Raw genomic sequence first — 23,070 nt, forward strand, 5'->3', positions numbered from 1 at the left:
GGGATGCGTTCACTGACCGCTGAACTTCGAGGTTACTCACACAGCGCTGGCAGTCGCTCCTTCTCTGGACATTTTGAGCCTGACTTCATGGATTGTCATCCCGCAGCTCAAACAAAGTGTTGTGAGGTACAGAACATTCAAATCAGTGTTTGGTCGGCAAGGCATTGCAAAAAGATTATGGAAACCTTCTGCCAGCGCATCTCCTGCCCGTGAGCCTTTCCACCAGCAGCCGCCGGTCCCCACACGCAGACGTGAGGAGCCCTGCTAAGAGCAAAGCCACACAGCTCAGCTTTCTGGAGAGGAGTTCCAACAATCTCAGTCCACGGGGCCGTGTTCACGCCAGGTTTCAGTGACCCGGACCCAGATCTGTGACCTCAAGACCAAATACATTCTCCTTTCTCAGTTGCAAGGCCCAAAATGGCGTTTCCTGCACAGACCCCCACGGGGCTTGGCGGCTGCTGGTGCAGCCTGTGCCAGGGACTGCTCAGCTCTTTCCCACACTCGGAATCCCATCTCTGCTGTTCCACAGGCTACAGCATCACCAGCCTTTAGGGGAGACGTGTCAGTACCTGCGCGCTCCATCTCGTCTGCTGCCACGGTGCAGCCTCTCCTGCACAGCCAGCACTGGGAGGTCAGTGCTCACTTTAGTTTCGAATGCCAGAAATACCCAACTCAGCAGAGATTTCTGGCTCTTCCATAGGAGCCTCCGGGGAGGGGAAGGGATAGGATTTGCTTAATTGTTTTGTTTTTAAAGTAGCACTCACCCATCCTATCTTTGTCCCAGAGTTGTTTTAATTGGACAGCTTTACAGCTCTTTGCAGCTCACTCAAAAGGAGGGAGGGAGAGCAGACCCTTCAGTTTTACCCCTTTTGCACAGTCAGCAACATCTGCCATCAATTCACGGCAGGGTGAAGCTACAAGGGAGCAACAAGAGGTCTGTCCCAGTCTCTTCAGTGCCACTGTCACCTCAGCCTCTGCATTAGTCAGATCTCTCCTACAAGACCAGAACCAGGTTCTTTCTTTTTCCCAAGAGAGAAATATCTGCCCTGGCGCTCCTGGGCAGACAATTCCACGTGCAGCTTTCAAGAAGCTTCTAATTCTGGAGTATCCAGGGTTGTTCTGCCCCAGGTAAGAGCTTGACGGGCAGCATGAACCTCTGGATTTTGGAGGGCATCAGAAGAGCCATGGCAGGAACAGCCAGCAATCATCAGTCCCCATGTTTCTTCTCTACCAGGCTCTCTCCTCAGCTGCACCTTTAGACCCCAGCTACCCTCAGCTGAGCGCTGCCTCTCCCTTTCTCCTGGCAGTTGGGCTGTTTGATGGAGGTTTTGGCTGCCCAGAGGGCTCAGAGCCAGCAGAGGAGCCACTGTCAGCACCCCAAAGCTCGACCCCCTCCTCTGGCAGAGCATCCTGCTCCCCCACATTCCCACGGCAAATACCTGGCACTGCCGTGACCGCAGCAGGATGAGTCACCGGCTCTGTGGCCGCAGGATCTGTCCCTCCGCAGTCCCCCGTGGCATTAATCAACGTGCTCCTTCTTTGTTTACAAACTAAAGAAACCCAAATTCTTGCGTTACTGAGAATTTCCGCTCAGCTGTGGGTCACATTTGAAGATTCCTCTGTTTTTCTTTCCAAGTAACAAATGTTTGTTTTGCTGAAGAAAAACCGGGAGTGATCCTGTTCCACTCAAATGGGTGTAAATCAGGAGTAATTCCACTGAACCTAAGGGGCCAGGAGCAGGGAGAACCCAGCATGAGAAGCAGATCCTGCCCATTTCTATGAGCATATGGGGGCCAGATTTCTTAATTCCTTTGCCCCCCCCACTGCTTTTGTTCTCTTCCCACACTTGCCCTGTCTCCCTGTTAGAAAGTCATGACTGGGATGTCAAAGAACAGTTATCACTAGATGTTTGGTTGTTTTGTATTATTTTTAATAAATATGTAATTTTCTCCAGATGATAAAGAACGAAGTGGGCTTCAGATGATCACATCTGCTCTCATTTACACAACTATAAATCCTGAGTCACTCCACTTAATTCAGCAGACTAACGACAGATGCAAGGAGAGAAACTAAGAGCAGCACCCAACCCCGAGCAACTCAAAGCAAATTGACCAACTGCATTTCTTAGAGAAACTTTTACAATAATTAATGGCAAACAGGCAAACAAAAGAGGAGCCTTGGGACACATTTCTCTAAGTTGCAGCAATTTTCACTTAAGCAACTGGGACACTTTTTTAAAGCCCCAAACAAGAAAGACAAAACAATTTACCTTGCTCAACTGACCTAGTTTATATGTGGTTTTTTCTTTTTTAAGAAGATACACGCTTACTGGGAACATGAATGAAAAGGTCCTGTTCGCAACTTTGCCTTGACATGGCCTGAACTAAAAGTCATTTGGGTTTAAGTCAACATGGGTCAGACATCAGGCAAAAAGACCATTCCCACAGCCCCAGAGGAGGATCCCGTGCACACTTCTTCTGATTAATTTAGGTTTGACATACACTTAAGTCTCCTGCTTGTGCCACTTCTGAAGTGAACCGTGGACATTTGTGTTGTGTTGACACAAATTTATGGACAAGGTTATTTGATTCTTTGAATGGCTCCCAGATCCTGTTTACAAATTCTTTTCTACTTGAGTTCAGATGTGTCAGCATGAGCCAGGACACCTTTCAATGCTCTGGTAGCACAAAGCAGCTGTAAATCCAGTTTAGTCGGCCAGTTAAAGTGGATTTGCTGGTGCTTTGGACTTCAAGCTGCTCAGACAGCCAGAGGATATCAGTGAATACCGTCTGCACATGGCACATTTCCAACGGATCCTTACAAAAAGTGCGTATTTCCCTAGGAGAGATGTTTGTGACACTTGGTGCTCTCTTCCTTCCGTAAACATCAGGCATTTTACTGAGAACAGCTGGATCTGCACCAGTGTCAGGGAGATGACAGTCTGTGCCCATCTTGTTCTGACATTTACAGGTGTCAAAGATGGTCAGTAAAGCATTTTTTCCTTTGAAGGTGCAAAATGGATATGGCAAGAAAACTGCATTTTAGACACTTGTACAACCTCCTAGATCAGAGTGTCTGGGCACGTTAAAATCATTTTCACATGGCTTAGTGTTTACTGGTGTCAGAGGTGGATAGCGCAGAGCAGCTGTTTGGCTCATTAGCTCACAGACATGGAGAATGTTTGTCCTGGGAACAGTATTTATAACCTTTCTGGGCTAAAGAGAGCCAAGATATTTCAAAACACAGTTTATACTGGAGGGATATCTGTCCTCCCAAATAACCCACTACAAAAGTTTCTAACTAGTCTCTGGGATTACCAAGACAGCGAGGAAACAATAGAAAAAGTGTATTCTAGATTTTGTAGGCCAATCCTGCTTTTAGTAAAGAGAAAGTAAGTCAGAACAGGCTTCACACACATACTTTTCTATGAAGACAGTTGTTTACAATGCGTATTACACTCCAGAATAAACCTGGGATAAACAAAGCTGAACTCTTACTCCTCTCTGTCCTTTTCCCTGGGAACAAGTCTTTCCAAGTAAGAACCAGCTCACAATCTACTTACCCCATAAGGCCTGTTTAACTTGCTGTGAATATCAGCGCAGACATTGTGGAGGACAGTCTTCTCATCCTGCATGCTACTCAGCTGTGCTGGTGTTTCCCAGCGCTCCTTCCCTTGCTTCGCTAGACAAAACACACCTTTCCCAAAGACAGCAGAACAGCTGTGGATCTCTTCTGGTAGGCACCGAGCGCCAGCAGCTGCAGCAGAAAGCAGGAGAAGATTAAATCATTAGTTCTCAGGAAGGGCTTAGCACAACTGAAAACTAGGACTTCTTTTCCCTGTACCCAAATGTTTGTACCCCAGGGATTTTATGACAACACCTTTATGCATTCACCAGTAACCACCAAAAACTTGTCACCTGTTGGACCATTAGTCAGATACATTGACTATTGTGTCTGTGATGATGACCAGTTCCTTTCCTACCTTAGCACACGTCATTGTGTTATGCAAAGAGGTGCACTTCAAAGAATGAAAAGTAACACCCTAATTTTTGAACATGCAGGATTTAACTTTAAAAAGTCATGTTCCTGAAATGCAGTGAACCCAGCACTTTCCAATCTCCATACGACCTGGTTTTTCCTGAAAATCTAGAGCCAGTCTGTGAGCTTGTTGACCATGGCAGAGCTTTCATGCCCACCAAACAGCAGGGATTTCTACCTTGTGACCAAACCCTGAAGACACAAACTGTCTCCTTGGACACAAACACCCAACCACACACATAAGTCTTGCTCACTCCTGCAGCCAAGACTCACTTTGAGGCCCCATGACTCAAAGCAGAACAAAAGAGCTTCTCTTAGTCCGGGCTTAGCCTCTTATTGCACAAGCATTCATTCCACTAGAAGCAACGCGCACATTTCCACCCCTTGTCACCCTCTCACTGTCTTCATGACTTGTTTCTGCAGCTGAAATATGGATTAAGGAACTGACCTGCAATAAAAATAATCTAACAGAAAGAAAACCAACAAAGGGGGAATTTTATTCTTTTTTCTTTTTGAATTAATTTCCTAGCCGGGCCCTCACAGGTATGGCAGGAGAGGGGAGCAGAGCAGGCACAGGAACCCTCACCCTCAGCAAGGAGAAAATGGCATTCTAGAAGTGCGCTGCTGCTGGAAAGAAATACTTGCAAAACAAAATCCTGCCCCGTGTTAAGCCTGCCCCAGTTTGGAGGTATTTGTTTTGCACTGGAGACTTGAGAGCCTGTCCACTCCTGACTGGGAGCCTTCTGTAAAGCAAAATCTTTGCTTGGCTGCCCAGCAACTTGAAGGGATCATTGTGCTGCAGTACTGCCACATTCTTGGGTCCACCTCTGACTCCTTTGAATAAAAACAACCAGAAAGTTTCAATTGAAAAAATAACTTTGTTGACAGAAGAAGAAAAAAATAAACCTGTTAATGTAACTATTGCTATTAACAATCTTCAAACACCCAGGCTGAAAGTTAGGTAAGACCCACAGGAAAGCAAGAAGCAAGCTCCAGGTCCTCGTGGCTCACGAGAATTTCCTGTCCTGTCGACACACATTTCCTCTGCTTCGGGGAGGGATGGCATCCAAAGCAAATGACATTCTTTTTCTTCACCGGCCACAGTGATGTCTGAAGGAAGGGGCAGCTGAATAGCTCTAACACTGACAAATGGTGATTTAAAGACTGAACCACCAGAAGACCAAGCCAAATTAGATATGGGGCCTGAGGGATAGTGGTGGTGACTCCAGTAAGGATGTGCAGATATTACTCAAATTAATTCTGACTGCTGCTTTCCTAAGGAAGCTGTATCTGTGCAATGCTATAGGCTCAGGGAAGAGTAGCTGGAAAGCGGTTCAGCAGGAAAGGATCTGGGGGTGTTGGTGACAGCAGTTGAACATGAGCTGGCATTTGCCCAGGTGGCCACGAGGCCACCAGCATCCTGGCTGGTACCAGCACTGGTGTAGCCAGCAGCCCCAGGGCAGCGACTGTCCCTGTGCTGGGACCTGGGGAGGCCAAACCATGAATCTTGGGGAAAGTTTTGGGCCCCTCACGCCAAGAAAGGGCTTGAGGTGCTGGAGCGAGTGGAGAGAAGGGAACGGAGCTGGTGAGGGGCTGGAGCACAATGTGATGGAGCAGCTGAGGGACCTGGGGGCTCAGCTGGAGAACAGGAGCTGAGGGGAGACCTTCTGATCTCTGAACTGCCTAAAGGAGCTTGGAGCCAGGGGGGTCGGGCTCTGCTCCCCAGGAACAAGCGCCAGGAGCAGAGGAAACGGCCTCAAGTTGCACCAGGGGAGGTTGAGGTTGGATTTAGGAACAATTTCTTCCCCAAAGGGCTGTGGGGCATTGAACAGGCTGCCCAGGGCAGAGCTGGAGTCACCAGCCCTGGAGGGCTGGACAGACGGACATGAGGTTCTCAGGACATGGGGCAGGGACAGGCTGGGGGAACAGTTGGACTCAATGACCTTGAGGGTCTTTTCCAACCAAAATGATTCTATGATTCTATGTTCTTTTTCATCAGCAGACAAACTTCTGGAAATCAGATCCTTTTCAATCAGATGCCCATGCGGAGACTTAGGAATCTGGGCCATCAGGTTTGTAAATGTTTAGGGCAGGAAATTTCAAAAGCATTTGAAGTATGTGCTTGTGAAAATCCATCCTCTAGCAGTAAAGACCTCAAGGTGTCATGGAAATGTCCTTTAATTAATACATGTAATTTGTGAGGTTGAATTATTTCCTCAGCCCCACTTTGAAGACGGGAAAGCCAAGGTACAAATGAGGCAGCATGTTTCCCAAGGCTACATAGTGTGCTAGTGCCCGAGCCAGAAGCAGAACCTACCACTTCTGACTCCTGGGTTCTTGTTCTAATTACCAGAAAATTCCTCTCCTCTACGGCACAGCCAACCGGTTCCAATAATAAATCCAAGCTGTTGCAAAGATCAAATCCATTTTTTCACTGCTTAACCCAAAAAAGCATTTAATTTTTAAAACATAGGTTTGGCTTTTCACCAGAGAAAGGATTTGTTTTTCATTATTCATCTGTTTGGGTTTTTTTTTTCCTCTCTTTTTAAAAGTCAAACATTCAATCACTCTGTTCAACAGAGAGTTCCTAGGCTAGGAGCACTGCAACTATCATTACTCTATAAATCTTCATTGTTCTTACTATAAATACACTTCTGGAAGGCAGGGACTCCAGAGAGAGTGAATTTGCAAGAGATCAGGTTGCCAGTGACACCAAGGCACAAAAAGTGCGACTTGATAACAGATTGTCTTTATTCAACAGGGCTACCAGCTGCGGGTCTTACTAGCTATCTTGATTTTATGCCAGATTTTGCAATGTTGTAGGGAAGAGCTTGGAAAAATGACCTGAGGGTGCCCTAGGGACTTAAAAATCAGAAAATAAATACAATTGTGAATATGTTTTTAATCTGATGATTCTAGCACACCCACGATTACTGAAGAGTTGGTGTTCTAGAACAATCAGTACTGGCCATGCTGCAGGATGATGAGAGAGACACAGGTCCTGCCCAGCACCAAGGATTTTCACTGTCTCCTGCAGAAACGCAGTGAGAGTCAATGTTCACTTTTCATCTGCAGCGAAAAGCGGAGTGAACAACTTTTCATTCTACTCCTGGTTGTTTTCACACATTAGTCACTGAAATGAGAACGCTCCAGGGCAAGATTCGCGGGAAAGTTCACACGTGTCTTCCGAAGGCTCGGAGGTTTGGCTCCATCGCCCAGTGCTGCTCACATCCCACGGTAACAACGCCCCGTTCCACGGCTGAAAACCCCCGGCCAGGAACCAGCGGGCTCGTGCTGCCCTCGCACGGGCGGCAGCGGAGCGGCGAGGTCCCCCCGCGGGGGCGCTGCAGCCACACAGGCAACGAGCAGCGCGGGTTTGCGGTGTCCCTGTCACCATCGGCGGGATTTACGGTGGCTGCAGTGGCTGCACAAGCGCAGCCAGGGCTTGGGCAGCTCTGCCCCGTGCCTGGATTTCCAAAAGAGGGTGCAGGGCTTACAAAGTGTTGGGTGATGCCAAAATACCAACCGGCTCACACGCACACGGCCCGGAGCACGTAACCACATCTCGCACCCTCTCGCAGTTTGACCTGCTCAGCTCGGTAAGCCGCACTGAGGCTGTCGCCTTCCGCTGACATGGCCAGCAAGGTGCGTCCTTGTAAACCGCGTGCCGGCACCAACAGCACCAGCCTCGGACCCCCCATCTCATCCCCCCACTGCAGGCCCACTCACAACCCCACCACACCCCCAACCACCTCCACACACCGCAAGCCTCCTTTAAGAACCCCAAAACGACCTCCTCCCGCCGCCCCAAACCTCCGCAAACATCCCCAGCCCTCTTCCCCTCCTCACACCCGTTCCCACCGTGCGCCCTCCCTCCCGCCCCGCCCCCGCGCCCTGCCTGCGCCGCTGTCGTTCCTCCTGCCGGCAGGGGGCGCTGCCGCGGGCCGGGGCGCCCGTGGCGGCGGGGCCGCCGCTCTGTCCGCCCGCCGGGCGCCGCGGAGGAGGCGGCGGGGTAGCGCGGCGGCGGAGCGGGCCTGGGCTCGGCGTGAGGCGGCGCTGGCAGCGGCGGGGCCGAGCCGGGAGGCGAAAGCCACGGCCCTGCTGAGGCCGCCCCGGGGCCTGCGGGAGCAGCATGGCCGCCAGCCTATGGATGGGGGACGTGAGTGTCCGGCCGGGACCCGCGCGGGGCTTTGTGAGGCGGGCGCCGGGGCGGCCTGGCGGGCGGGAGGCGGGAGGTCAGTGGCTGGGGCGGCTGGGCCTGGGGCGACCGCGGGCTGGGGCGCACTGACTGACTGACACTGACTGAGTGACTGACCCCCTCACACTGACTGACTGACACTGACTGGCTGGCTGACCCCCTCACACTGACTGACACTGACTGACCCCCTCACACTGACTGACTGACACTGACTGACTGACTGACCCCCTCACACTGACTGACTGACACTGACTGACCCCCTCACACTGACTGACTGACACTGACTGACTGACTGACCCCCTCACACTGACTGACTGACACTGACTGAGTGACTGACCCCCTCACACTGACTGACACTGACTGACTGACTGACCCCCTCACACTGACTGACTGACACTGACTGAGTGACTGACCCCCTCACACTGACTGACTGACACTGACTGGCTGGCTGACCCCCTCACACTGACTGACACTGACTGACCCCCTCACACTGACTGACTGACACTGACTGACTGACTGACCCCCTCACACTGACTGACTGACACTGACTGACCCCCTCACACTGACTGACTGACACTGACTGACTGACTGACCCCCTCACACTGACTGACTGACACTGACTGAGTGACTGACTCCCTCACACTGACTGACACTGACTGACTGACTGACCCCCTCACACTGACTGACTGACACTGACTGAGTGACTGACCCCCTCACACTGACTGACACTGACTGACTGACTGACCCCCTCACACTGACTGACTGACACTGACTGACTGACTGACCCCCTCACACTGACTGACTGACTGACCCCCTCACACTGACTGACTGACTCCCTCACACTGACTGACTGACCCCCTCACACTGACTGACTGACACCCTCAAACTAATTGACTGACACGCTCACACCAACACCTTCACACATTGACACAGCCACATACACACTAACTCTCGAGCTGACACTGTCCCACACGCACTCCTTTGCACTCTGTCAGGCTCATGCAGTCTGACACACACTGACACATGAACACACACTCAGAGATGCCAACCCCAGCCCAGCAGGTGTGTTTGTGAGCAGTTATGTGCTCACAGACACAGTCAGACACACACACCCCGCTGCGTGACCCCCCTTACCTGCCCGCTGCCAGGGTGACAGGCACACTTGTGGCACTGACACCAGTGTCCCCTGCTGCCTGTGCTCACGCTAGTGGGCAGGCACGCTCATGGGCACTGACATGTCCCCACGTTTCCCTGCCTATGCTCTGTTACACACTCCTTTACACACTCATTAGCCTGTACACTCACACGCTGTTAGGGTTTATTTAGGCACTTACATGCTCACAGGCAGAGGCTCTAAGGCACTTACTCATGCTTGCACTCATGCTACTAGGCTGACATGCTTGTGCTCACACTTGTAGGCACTTATGCTTGTGCTCGCACGCTTGTAGGCACCTAAGAACATCCCTCACTGCTGGCCGTGCACACATGTAGATGCCCTCACACGCCTATAAGGATTTGCACTCTCCTGCGTGCACAGACACTCCTAAGCACTTACTCACCCCAGTGTTTCCATCATTCCTGCTTGCATGTAAGCCTGGCAGCACGCTCACACTCACTCCTTCACCTGCGGGTGCCTCTCACTGTCTGCTCACCTGCTCACTGTGGGCACACTCAGATGATGCCCCTTGTTGTCTGCCCTTTGCACGCCTCCTCATACTTGTGCACTTGTGTCCCTTCTTGCTGCTGTACACACACACTTTCATACATGCAGATGTGTACTCACACCCAGCATATTGTGGTTTGCCACCCACGCACACGCCCAAATGTGCTTATGCTGTATTGTAGTGTCTGCATTCGCTGCCACTTTTACATAGTCCCATATGCAATCCCACTGCTGTACCATAGTGTCCTTGCTGCCTGCCACATGCTTGTATACACCTGCACATACATACAGACGTGCACATGCAGTTACACCAGTGTATCACAGTTCCCATGTTGCCAGTTAACTTCCATGTACATCTTTCTCCAGCCACTTTCTTACAGACTCACACCAGCACGTTGCACAGTCCTGTTTGCACATTCGCATGCATCTTATAGTCTTCCTCAGCCTCTCTCAGACGTGTGCACACACAACCCAGCACATCACTGAGGATCCCACTCACAGCTTTTCTCTTGTACATGCACAACAAGTTTGCCGTTGCATTGTACACAAACACTGACAAATCAGGGAGTCTTCTGCTCCCTGCCACTCCTGCAGACATGCTCTGTAGAGTCTCTTTTCTCTTTACCCACACAAAGAGTTATCATTTACCACCTTTCCACCATAAGGTCATCTTCTTTTTCAGTTAGCTCTCTCACAAGCTCTTTGAAACACACACTTACAGCTCCAAGCGACAGTTACCTGTTGCTGTTACAAGTCTGGCTTTCCTGCACACACACACCACAGGCACAACTGTACAGAATAGTGCCACCTCCTGCTTCTGACACAGGTGACAGAGCCCTTTCTGCTCTGCGCTCACACCTCCTTTTGCATGTGCGAGTGCAATATGGTCACCTGCTCTTGCATACTACACCAGTCCCCGCCTTCTGTCACACACACAAGTGACAGAGCCACCTGGTACCTGACAGACACACAAACATGCTCGAGAGTTGTCAGTTACCACGAGGCCATCTGTCTTACGCAGGTGTATATACGGATATATGTGGAGATATAGGTATATATATCCCACACCCCAGCCTTGTGTTAGCTGTCACCTGCAGTGCTCCCAATCAGTCTATGTATTGCACAAAACCTGCATTTCAGTTAGTTCCCTCCTCTACTTTCTGTTTCATCCTTTTGTCTCAGTCCATCACAGATTTGGTGCAAATCGCGATGCTGTTTCATACTTTGTTTTAAATCCACAGCACCGCTGCCCTGCACTTCGCATACACTCTGACATACACACTGCCACCCTCTCACCTGTGACATGGACACGGTCAGTGCACCCACCTGCAGCACAAGTCACAGACCTACTGCGGGACGTGAGTCGAGGTTTCCCCTCCAAGCGCTGCCCTGCTCCGCAGTTACTTGCAGCGGACACAGCTCTGCAGGTCCCTGCCCAGCTCAGTGGGGGCTGTGGTACTCAGCGTCGCAGCACCGCAGGCTGTGCCCCACCTCGCGTACTGATAGTGCTGGCCCAACCTCCCTGTGCGGACAGAGGAGGAGCCTGCCATCTCCTTGTCCCCTGCTCTGTGTAGTGACCGCTCTGTTTGTTGCTGTATGTTTCTGAGTGGCTTTTGTCCTTCTGTGAAAGCTCCCTGTTCTCTGAAATTCATGCTGTCTCTTGGGTTCCACTTTGCAGACTGTTGAGCCTGGTTCATGCATGCCTGCTGGTTTTGAGTGGCATCGACCCTCTTAAATGAGTCTTCTTTTTGAAGTGTAAGGGTAAAATACTTCTCAATCATGTTTTAACTGCTTAGGGTGACATTGACACATATTTTCTCCTATTTGTAGATGCCTTGGTCTAACTTTTTTTTTTTTTTTTTTGCTTTTATAGCTGGAGCCATATATGGATGAAAACTTTGTTTCAAGAGCTTTTGCCACCATGGGAGAGCTTGTACTGAGTGTAAAAATCATTCGAAACAGGTTGACAGGGTAACTGTTTATGCTTGTTCTCAGTTTGCATTTGGATTGAACCCTTTGCCCTCTGCGTGGCATCACTTTGGTCCTGCCCATATTACAATGATCTTCCCTTTGAGCTTTTTGCCATTGCTGCCTACGGTACGAGTGTATTGGTAATAGCAATGGAGAGGACAATTGGCTCTTCGACCTCCTCATCAACAAACCAAGGGAAGTTTGACTTTAGAAGGAGCCATATGAGGGCCCTTTGAATTCATTTGGAATAAAAGGAGTGAGCATAGGCAGAATAGTTTCTTGTTCTTGTAAATGTCATAATTTCAGTTTTCAATTGTTTAAATTTGAGTGTGAAATTTATACAGTCAGTGAAAGTAAGAAGTAAAAGAATTGTGACCACAACTATTTTCTATGTTATGTTGACATGACTTACTGGTAAGTAGGAGCTGTTGCTTAAGAGCCAAGATGACTTTCCCAGCTTCTTTTTGGTAGCTAATGTTTATACTATGAAAAAGAAGTTGTTCTGAGTATTGCAACTATAGCAAATTCCCTACTAGTTATATAAAAATATAATATTCCTCCTCAAATGTGTTTTAAATCTGAAATCTTTCTCTCTGTGTCTATGTTCAGAATTCCAGCAGGCTATTGCTTTGTAGAATTTGCAGATCTAGCTACTGCAGAGAAATGTTTACACAAAATCAATGGAAAACCGCTTCCTGGTGCTACACCGGTAAGTAAGTGAAATCAGCCAGTTGGGAAGCAAAACTGGGAAGGAATAGATATTGTAGAATCTGTATTTTGAATGATTGCAGACAAATTTGTAGTTGGCACACTGGGATCCTTCTTCTCTCTAGAGTTTCATTAATAAACATAAAACTATTAATGTTCTTGCTCAGAAAATTGTTGGAAAAATACTCATTTCTGTGTGAATGTCTGGATAAAATCCAGGTGCAGAAATGTGAGGTGGTTTTCTTTTTATTTCTGAGCCTTTCTACTGTTAGCAAAGTTGGACTAATGAGAAAGCAGAGAAGAACAAGGAAGAGATACATTAACTATACCCACCACCATCCTTCCCTCTCTCTTCATTTGTAGTTCCACATTAATTTGTTACAATGTGTATGTTGTTATAGATGTACAGGATGAACTTGCAAGTTCTCACTGGGTTTTGAGCAACTTTGATTTGCAAGAGAAACATGACTTTTATGCCTTACATTATTCTGGGCCCTTAGCAAACAAAAGTTATTAAAACCCATTTGCAGTGGAGAAAGAGCTAGTCCGTGGTATAATTGCAACACGTAACAAATGTCTCGGATACATAAAAGCTGTGTAGTTAGGAAGAAGAGGAGGAATGGTCATAGAGGCTAATTTTAGGATGTTGACTCGAGTGTGTGGTAGATTAAAATGGGACGGCGGACACAGCTGTCCCTTGTACCCACAGGAGTTGGCTGCAGTCACTGGGGTGACTGGTTCACACAGCAGCTCTAGAATAATCTGGGTTACAGTCTGCTATAGGAAGGTAAACTGGTTGAATTAATTCAATGATTTAATTGATTTATATAACACATGGAGAGAATTACAGAGGTCCAGCATGGGCAGCCTGAATCCGTGCACTGAGCAGGCAGCTGTCCAGCTCATCTCTTGTGTTTAGATATTTTTTCTCTTGTTTGCAGAAAACCGAATGTAGCTCACTCTTTTATTTACTTTTAAATACAAGTTGCTGAACCCTGGTAGGCTGGGGGTGGGAAGTTCCAGATGTGCCAAGGGGCACAAATGTGGGTTCCTGGGAAACTTGTTTAAAAAGAAAACCAGGTGCAAAGTTTAGGGAGGCCTCCAGTGTTCAATGGCAGGTCAGGCTTTCAGAAAAACCTTAGTTTTAGATCTTACTAAATGAGCACATTTGAATGTATGTATGGATTCATTTTTGCCTTGTTTCAGGCAAAGCGATTTAAATTGAATTATGCAACGTATGGAAAACAACCCGATAACAGGTAAACACTCAATATTCAAGTATTAGTTTTGCCTCCTTAACGTCTCTTTATCAATTACCTTGCAAAGAGGATTCAAAACATATAAAACTACAAATTCATAACAGCTTGGTGAGACATACAGCTAGAAAATTTGCATAGGAGAGCACTCATGAGATTTGTACCATTTCGTCCAGCAGTGCCAGATAACTAAAGCCCGTAATTAAAAACGCAAGTCCCTTTCGTAACGCCTGCCCAGAAATGCTCACACAGTCAAAGTAACAATAACACCAGTTTGGGCAGGTGTGTAAAAGGGTGAAAGCAGCACAGTCCTGCAGGTTATTAGAGTTAGTCATATTCCAGCAATTATATTTTTATTTTAGATGATTATAGATCTTTTTAAAAATCTTTTTAGATTAGAATCAAGGCACAACAGACAGGGACAAGAATGAGATTTACATTTGGTAACTAATTCTTAGCAGTTCTTTTTACTCTGAAAATACAGATGGATAGCATAACCTTTCTGATTCCAGCAGCTTGTCTTTAGCAGAGGGAGGATAACTTAGGCTGCCTCTTGGTTTTATGCTTTACCTTTGGCACACCAGATTGTCAGGAGTGTCTTTTGAGATATTTAAACTTTCTAGCATCTATGTATCCTAATTCATATAATTTAAGAACAATATGTTGGAAATTGTTCGCTGTTACTCAGCAGACCTTTCTCTTGTATGATTGTGCTCAAGAAGTTTTCTTTTGATTTCTTTAGTCCAGAATATTCACTTTTTGTGGGAGACTTGACTCCTGATGTGGATGATGGCATGTTATATGAATTTTTTGTTAAAGTTTATCCATCATGTAGAGGTGGAAAAGTTGTTTTGGACCAGGCAGGAGTATCCAGGTAAGTCATCTTTTATTCATTCTTTCACTTCACTGCAACAATGGACCTACTGTTCACAAACAGAGAAGGGCTGGTGGGGAGATGTAGTGGTTGGAGGCCGCCTGGGGCACAGCGACCATGAAACAGTAGAATTTTCAATACTCAGAGATGCAAGGAGAGCCATTACTAAAAGCAGGGACAGCCCCAGCAAAAGTGTTTCATTTACTGTGTTTTTCAAAACGAATTTTGACTTCACTGTAAATATTTTTTTTAAAGTGGCATGGCTTTTTGTTCTTGTTTTATATGAGTTACCCTGTATCTCTGCAGAGGTTATGGCTTCGTGAAATTCACGGACGAACTGGAACAGAAAAGGGCGCTGACAGAGTGTCAAGGAGCTGTGGGGTTGGGCTCTAAACCTGTACGCTTGAGTGTGGCTATACCAAAAGCGTGAGTATAAGTGCAGCCAGGCGTTTGTATCAGATGATGTGAAATCACATGTATTTATAAATGTCTTTTAGTGGTTTGGGTGCATTTCCTGGATGTTTCCATCATAAAGTGAAGGAATACTCACAAATATAGCAAAGTAGCTGGAGAATCAGAATGTACAGGAATTTAAAAAAAATATGACATGAGATCAAGACTAAGCATTTTACACTGTTTTTAATTGTATACATTATTAAATACACACACATGTACACACACTGTATTTAAATATTATTATTTTTAAAGTATGTGTTCCTTTGCATTAAATTGAAGTAGTCTGAATCTGCTTATTGATTTCTGGATCACAAAGCTCAATTACCTTGCTAATTCTATTATAATGTCTACTAAATATAAGTCTTTTGGGGCAGAGATTAACTTTTTTTTCTGTGTTTGTTCAGAACCTGATACAATGAGATCCTGGTCTGACTTGGGGCTCATAGCACTAGGGTAATATGAATAATAGTAATTGCTCCCTATTTGAATAATATTTAGATTTTCAGTAACCTCAGAAGTCTTGGGGGGATAAGGAAGAGAAAAGCAGGAAAAAGGGGTGTATCATGGTGAGAAGATTGTTTCCTTCTTCCTACTTCTCACTAATTTCATCATTAGACATAGCTTGATGTGTGACATTTTCATTTCCAAACAATATTTGTCATCTCATTACTTCAAATCTTGCTGATAGGTGAGATTCCCAGTTCCTTGGGAATGCTGCCACTTTATGGCAAGGAATGGGAATTTTGCTCAGCTCACAGGCTATTTCAGTGTATTTCTTTAATTACTTGTAGTCCTTTTTACTTCGTGAGCTCTTCCAACTATGCATTGGAGACCACCCAGTTCAGTGGGGATGGGGACAGCCAGTTGTTGGTTGGGTGTCTGTGGCAGAAGGAAGAGGTTTTTGTCCATTTTTAGTAAGGCAAACCCCAGTTCTTTTCCAAGGCTCGAAGTCTTTAGCTCTTTATGTAAAGCAAACTCAATACCTTGTGTCAGGAAGCTGCAGAGTACTTAACTTCATCCTATTTATCAGAAGGAAAAAGGGACCCCAGAATCTGGATCCTGGTTCAGGATTGTTCTAAGCTGAGGCTCACAGTCCTGAACTCTCCTTCCCAAAGCCAGGAAGTGAAACTAAATTAACTCATAAAGATTGGAAGCAATCTTTATTAATGAAGGTGAATACGAATACAGGAAAGGGCGTTAAATTTAAACCACTTATTTCTTTCTGCAAATGTAAGCAAATGATAAATACTGCTGCAGTAAATAGTGAATGTATTGTAAAGACTGAAATTTGCATGTTAGACTAAGCCTTGTCTATGTACCATATTTTATCTCAAGCTCTTCTACTGTTTTTTTTCTTATTTGTTTGTAATTCTTCTGCCTTATTTGCAACTTATTCCTGCTTTATTTTTTAAAGTAATCGTGTGAAATCAATGGAGTATAATCAGATGTACAACTATAATTATAACCAATATTACCAACAATATCACAACTACTACGCCCAGTGGGGCTATGACCAGAACACGGGCAGTTACAGCTACAGCTACCCGCAGTACGGCTACACGCAGAGCACAATGCAGGTAGGAGAACACGGTGTCCTTTCTCTGTCAGTACAGAAACACAATGAAGCTTAAAAAAAAGGGTGATAAACACATTTTCTTGTCAACTTCTGGGGTCTTACTGGAACTGCTTGATGAGGAAACAAAACTAATTAGCAGAGCCTGGTATGTATCTTGCCTTGGGGTGGGGGTTATTGAAGAACTGCTGCCTCTGTTAAAAGTTGTGTGGGATTTCCCCTGTGGAGTCTGTTGGGAGAGGAACATGGGGCTTATACAAGAAGAATTCTGTTATAATCACTTAGATATAGAAGTCAGTATATGACAGCAGTAATCAACAGATGATATTTATAAAAGAAAATATAAATATCTGCTGTCCTAATGTTTATTTTTTCCTTGCAGACATATGAAGAAGTTGGTGAGGATGCGTTGGAAGGTATGTTTCTTTAATTTGATATCGAAGTCGTTGTTCTGCACTGATTAGAGATAGTCTTTCTCAAATTGACCCTTAATTGCAGTGTATAATATACCTTTATCTTTGGGTAAATCTGAGGTCTGAGAAGATTAGTGGGTCACAATCACCTAGTGCAATAGCATCCTTATTTTATAGCTGCTGTTCCTAGCCTGAAGCTTCTCAGGACTGAAACTAATTGATAACCTGAGCTGTAGGTTGTGGGTGTTACTAGGTGAGCTTTACAGCCTACAAGTGGTTTGGGGAGTATGATGAGTTGATTATTGCCAAATGTGTGCATTGGTAGCGGCAGAGTTGTATCCAGCTCCAAAGTACTTCACAAACATCTCTTTCAACTGTAAAATAAGGGATATATTTGTATGTAATTCACTGGGTGTTGCTGACACTTCGGTTACTAACTGTGAACTGCTTTGAGGTGTTTGCGGCTTTGGCAGACAAGCTCTGGTGACTCTTGTTGCAGCAGCGTAGGATCTACCGTCCCCAACCATCCACTCTGGTCCCGTAGTGGAGGTAGCAGAATGGAACGTGTGCCTGCGTCTCCACTCCTCCACTTCGCAGTCCGGTGCCTTAGTGCCAACCCACCTTCTTGGGCAGTTTAGGTGGCTCCCCTGGGCTGCGAGGTGCAGGTATGCGTTCTCTCTGTTGACTCTGCTATGGGGACAATCACCGCTGCAAAGAGGGATGTATTAGGATGTAGTTATTTCTTATCCCTTTGCAGGAAGATTTACTAGGGCTGACCTGGTCAGGTTCATGATTGGGCAAGTGCTGGGAATGTTTTGTGACTCCCCCCATATTTGTTTTGGTCTCTTCTCTCAAGTAGCAAGTGATAGGATGAGAGGAAATGGCCTCAAGTTGCGCCAGGGGAGGTTCAGGTTGGATATTAGGAAAAATTTCTTCCTGGAAAGGGTTGTTGGGCATTGAACAGGCTCCACCAGGGCGGTGGTGGAGTCACCATCCCTGGAGGGTTGGACAGACGGAGATGAGGTTCGCAGGGACGTGGGTTGGTGCCGGGGGTGGGGTAACGGTTGGACTCTATGATCTTGAGGGTCTCTTACAACCAAAATGATTCTATAATTCTATAATAAAACTAAAATGTTTACAGGGTGAGGTTTTTTCCTGATACATTTGATGTGTTAACTATTCGTGTCTATCTTTCCACCTTTAGATCCGACACCTCAGCTGGACGTGCACGAAGCAAATAAACAGTTTATGGAACAGAGCGAAGAGCTCTACGATGCCTTGATGGACTGTCATTGGCAGCCTTTGGACACTGTCTCGTCAGAGATTCCAGCCGTCTTATAGCCTCGTTGCTGAGGCGCTGCGTCTGGGTGACAAAGCCGCCAGCGTGCTCCGGACCGTCGTGCTGCACCCGGATCTCGCAGCAGTCGGGGGTGGCCCTTTTCTCCACCCAGGTCTGGTACTCAAAGTACAGGAGGACTGTGGCCTTTCCTGTACGGAATGAGTATTGTAGGAGCATCATGGTACTTTCTATTCATGGTGGAAGTTAGAACTGCAACAGTTTGATTCCTTTTGTCTTGAAATGAACTCTTAATTCTTCTTGGAAATTGTAATTTATAAACTTCAGATGAAATGGCACAGGGGAAAGACTCTACTCCAACGTACAATAAAAATGTTGGTCTTTTAAGTAAAATTACCCTTTGCATTTTGGTTCCTGCCCATCCTTCTGTTTTGCTGCCCATTTAATTGTCTTCAGTCATTTGACCCAACTCTCATGAATGTGTTATTTTAAAAAAATCATTGCTGGATACCACGAAAATGTCTCAAAAGCTTTTTCAGTGGCTGGGTGAGGTTGCTGTAACTTGAGCACAGGAAAGAATCATGTAGATGAAAGTTTATGTTCTGCTTAACCTTAATCAAGATGTGATCTTGAGCTGGCAAGTTTGTAGCTTGGTGTTCATAAGGAATCTACCTGAAGAATGTTTTGGAGAGAAAAGACAGAAAGGAGCATTATGAAACTACTGCAAACCGGTGCTTTCTGCCCGGTGGTCTCTTGCACATTTGCCTCTCCTCTCCATCTGTGTATGAAGAAATAATCCCCATCAGCCAACCAGTTTAAAACATTTTTACCAGCAACTTTGTTTAAATGTTATTTTGTGTATCATGCCTTTTTTTTTCCTTGTGGACACCCCTTGATAGTCTCACTGAGATGTTCAGATTTCATAGCGTCTTCCGCTGTCCTGTCAGAGGGAATATGGTGAAACTGAAGATCTTGCAGCAAAAACGGGTCAGAGCAATCTAATCGATATATTGTGCAACAAATTGTTGCTGACATGGAAAATGGTTTTCTACTGGATGTTGTATAAGCCGAATGGACAAGCAATATATTTAAGCTAATATTATGTTGCATTAGAGGTGACAGTGAAAATAATAGCACTTATGTATGTGTTATAAGCCCTTTTCAGGCTTTTGTGCCTTAAGCTCTTTGAGAAATAGGAACAGATAAACTACCTGTAATAAATGTCTATCCCAGAAATAGTTTGGTAACTGAAATTGCGACTGCAAAGCGTTTAATTGCCTCCCTGCCCATGTTGATGCAGAGGTTTGCCACAAAATTTAAATACTTTCATAAAGCCTACTTCTACCACACCTTTGTTTGTGTCCATAATTATGATATCTTGTCAGTCTGTCGTCTTTTTATCAACCGCAATGGTGAACGTACTGTGAATTTGAGGGGAATGGTGACATACGCCGGGTTTGTTAATAGCGTATTTGTGAATGAGTGGGACTGGACTACTGGCCCCCTGCATTCTGATCTGCTGTGAATTTTTTTCTCCTCCTGTGCGTCTGACTGTGCTGTTCACAGTGTCCTAACCCCCTGTTCCTCTGAATTTAGGGAGACGGATGTTCCCTGCGTGTGCTGGTTGTGTTTCGGAGGCAGCGGAGAGGTGGAAGAGAGCAAAGTGCCTTTTTTTCCTTCTGATGCAGCTGTTCAGTGGGGCTGGACACTCAGGTGATGTCCTGCTTCTTGAAAAGTGCCTGTTCCATGGAGCGGCGTTTCAGAGGTGATGTAAAGAAGGATTTCTTTATGTTCTGCTGTTTAATGCTTTCTGGACTAGTTATTCTGTTACTGTGTTCCCATTGAATTCTCCTCTTTTTGACCTGCCTTTCCCTATCCCCCCAAATTTTAGCTTTTATAATGCAGCCCTTCTCATTTGCTACGTGAGGTGACCTAAAGCCACACTTTATCACTCTAAGTTTATGCTGCTGTTCTAAGGCTTGCCAGCGTTGCTGCCCTGTGTAATATTTCCTAACACGCAGCTCTTGGCTTTTGTTTTTGTGGCAGAAAGCTAGTAATGATGAGTCTGAGCCATCACAAGTGGCATCCCCTGGTGTCCAGGAGAACTATGTTTGTAGAGACCCTTGAGCCCTTATGCAGAGGATGATTTTTGGTGTAGAGAGGCCAGCAAAGATGATCCACTGCAGCTTGTTTTTACTGATGCTGCAGAGCTTAAAATAGCTCAAACATTTCCTTTTAGGAGAGAGGTTGATGTGAGGCTTTAGGCCATGGTCCCTTGATGTGTGAGCCAGCCTTTTGGGATTGCTTGGGAGAATCTCAGCTAATGTGCTGTTGAGCTGTTAATCCCTCTGAATTTTTTTCTGTGCATCACTTATTAATGTTCATTTTCAGCTCCCGGCCACTATTGCAGCATCTGAAGCACAGAGAAGACTTTTATGTGGAGCTACAAACCAGCCAGTCACCTGGATTTTGTAGGGTTTGCGTTTTGGAATCCAAGATAAACAGAATGTGGGATTTTATTTCTCGTGGATGGCTACAGGGAAAGCCCTGATTAATTACCATTTAGCACAACGCAAGATGAAAGACAAGGACTCCGTGTGGTAAGGTAAATTCTGCTTTTATCTTCATGTGCTAAAGGCAAGAAATCCAAGGCAGATGATAACACAGCTGACTGGGATTATGTAATTCTTGAAAATTGCATCAAAACCTGTGACAGGGATTATGGAGCGTTCTGCCTTTCAGCATGCAACATTTCCTAGCAATTACAAAAACGACTCAAACGTTCTTGACGAAGCTGTCACGAGCCAATTTAGAGTGCTGGGAAATTCAGGGACTCTGGGATTACCGTCTGATTTACACAGACTGACAAATGCTGAGCCAGCTGCAGAGCTGCACAGATGTGGGCGTCATTCCTGTTGGGCATGGAGCGGCAACTTCCATAGTGTCAAACTGCAAGGCTGCAGGCTTCCCTGTTGCCGTTAACATGCGTTTAATTAAAAGCTTGACGGGGTGGCCTGTGAGAAATACGGACCGGTTTCCAGCGGGATGAGGAGTTTGAAGCCATTTCTTTAGCAAATGCGAGTCTGTGCCAGTGCAGCCCCATGTATGGGTCGAGGGGTCTGGCGGGGGCTGGCGATGATGTTTTCTGTGTGTGATTAGAGAAAATTCCTGTTCTTGGACCAGTTTCAGGAGACAGGTTCATATCCCACACACTGAGAAGCACCAAACACCCTCAGGTATTTCTCTGAATCCTTTTTGGGGAATGGAGATGTTTGATCTTCACGTACTCAGTTTCTTGTTACTGCCTCGCTAATCCTCAGCTTCTGCACAACAAGATCTGGGAGGAATTTTTACCTTCCAGCCTTGTTATCTGCCAGCGTATCTTGTTCAGCATACTGGATACACCAGTTTCTGGATTTAACTAGGGATTTGTTTAGACATGAAATTAATTCAAAATCAGGATAGGATATGAATTTTAAATGCAACAGCTGCATTTAGAAACTGATAGACCTAGTTCAGAAAATACCGCTCTGACAAAGCTCGCTTGACCTCTTTGCCTGGTGAGAGCATTTCTTCAGAAAATATCTCTGTTGTTTTTTTCAAGTTATCAAAATGGTTTTACCAAGCACAGTCAGTTTGTAAGGAGGGTTTTGGGGTGCTGGTTGGTGCACACCCCGTTTTTCTCAATGTGCTGCTTTTGTTGTAAAATTTCCAGGGCCAAACCAATGGTAGATAACACAGTTACGATGCTATAGATGGAGATCTCTGTGTGGCTGCGGCTTGTCCCCTCACGTGTTGGATCCCTGAGGTACCGCAGCCCACCCGGATCATTCACTAATACTTTTCCTTGCTGTATTTTCCAGAGCGCTCCCTGCGGTTTGCCTGCTCCCGCCTCTCCTGCGGGGGCAGCTGCAGCCTCTGCCGGGTTCGCTCCCCGTCCCGCATGTGGAACAGACCGGTGTGATGCTCCCAGGTGCCATCAGGGCTCCGCTGACCTTGTGGTCGAGCACCACAGACACGCAAAGGGCTTTTCTCTGCTCCATCTTCTCTCTGTCCATCTTCTCATGATGGGCTGAAGTCTGCTGAGCATCATTCGGTTTTTGGTATTGTTCTTTGGGGTTTCTGCCTGTTTAGCATTTGGAAGATTCTCTTCCCAAACACTTGGTGTTTACCAAGGTTTGAATTTTTGGGGAGGGGTTTGTTTTGGGGATTTTTGTTACAAGGAGCCCCTGGTTTCTGTGCTGCCCTGGGGTCTGGCAGGGAGAGGTCAAGGTTTGCTGTGCTGAGGGAGTCCAGGCTGCCCGGGCGGCGCGTCCCGGCTTGGCAGAGCAGCTGTGGGCTCTGCGGAGGACGGGGCCGTTCTAACCGGGCCCCTCAGCTGCCACAGGGGCTGTTTTCAGAAGAGTTTGGTCATGCAAGCTTTGAGGCTCATTTCCAGACTGACTTCTACTTTAAACAGGCATCGAGATTGTTTTTTTGGTAATAATCCATGTTTGTGGTGGGGTTACCAGCTTGAAAGGGTGATTCCTGAGCACTGTGAATTTTTTGATTGTCAGTTTTGCACAGAACAGATTAAAAACTAAATATTGTTTTTCCTCATCCCTTTTGCACTGTCGCCAGGGC

General features: G+C 46.3%; 1 protein-coding gene across 8 annotated transcripts; it reads left to right on the plus strand.

The window, feature by feature from the left end:
* The first annotated feature begins 8,039 nt into the window (after positions 1–8,039).
* TRNAU1AP (tRNA selenocysteine 1 associated protein 1) lies at positions 8,040–21,030 on the plus strand. 8 transcript variants are annotated; one of them, XR_013923144.1, is made up of 11 exons: positions 8,040–8,197; positions 11,773–11,870; positions 12,480–12,579; positions 13,785–13,837; positions 14,577–14,708; positions 15,015–15,134; positions 16,579–16,741; positions 17,120–17,153; positions 18,355–18,601; positions 20,044–20,212; positions 20,839–21,030. XR_013923144.1 is itself a non-coding variant. In XM_080357702.1 (9 exons), the coding sequence occupies exons 1-9, from the start codon at positions 8,171–8,173 to the stop codon at positions 18,489–18,491; spliced, it is 864 nt and encodes a 287-aa protein (XP_080213828.1). In that variant the 5' UTR covers positions 8,040–8,170; the 3' UTR covers positions 18,492–19,752. The 8 variants fall into 8 exon arrangements, 1 of the variants encoding a protein (XP_080213828.1); XR_013923148.1 differs by having other exon boundaries at positions 8,074–8,197; positions 11,578–11,870; XR_013923150.1 differs by lacking the exon at positions 8,040–8,197 and adding an exon at positions 11,641–11,660.
* Positions 21,031–23,070: the final 2,040 nt, after the last annotated feature.

Source organism: Nesoenas mayeri (assembly GCF_963082525.1).
Source record: "Nesoenas mayeri genome assembly, chromosome: 21".
Classification (NCBI taxonomy): Eukaryota; Metazoa; Chordata; class Aves; order Columbiformes; family Columbidae; genus Nesoenas; species Nesoenas mayeri.

What these genes read in the sequence shown, in the direction of transcription:
- TRNAU1AP (XM_080357702.1), top strand. Translation starts at nt 8,171, where the DNA reads ATGGCCGCCAGCCTATGGATGGGGGAC. An exon ending in ATTCGAAACAGGTTGACAGG is followed by an intron (nt 11,871 to 12,479) that starts GTAACTGTTTAT and finishes GTCTATGTTCAG; the next exon opens with AATTCCAGCAGGCTATTGCT. An exon ending in AGTGTGGCTATACCAAAAGC is followed by an intron (nt 15,135 to 16,578) that starts GTGAGTATAAGT and finishes TATTTTTTAAAG; the next exon opens with TAATCGTGTGAAATCAATGG.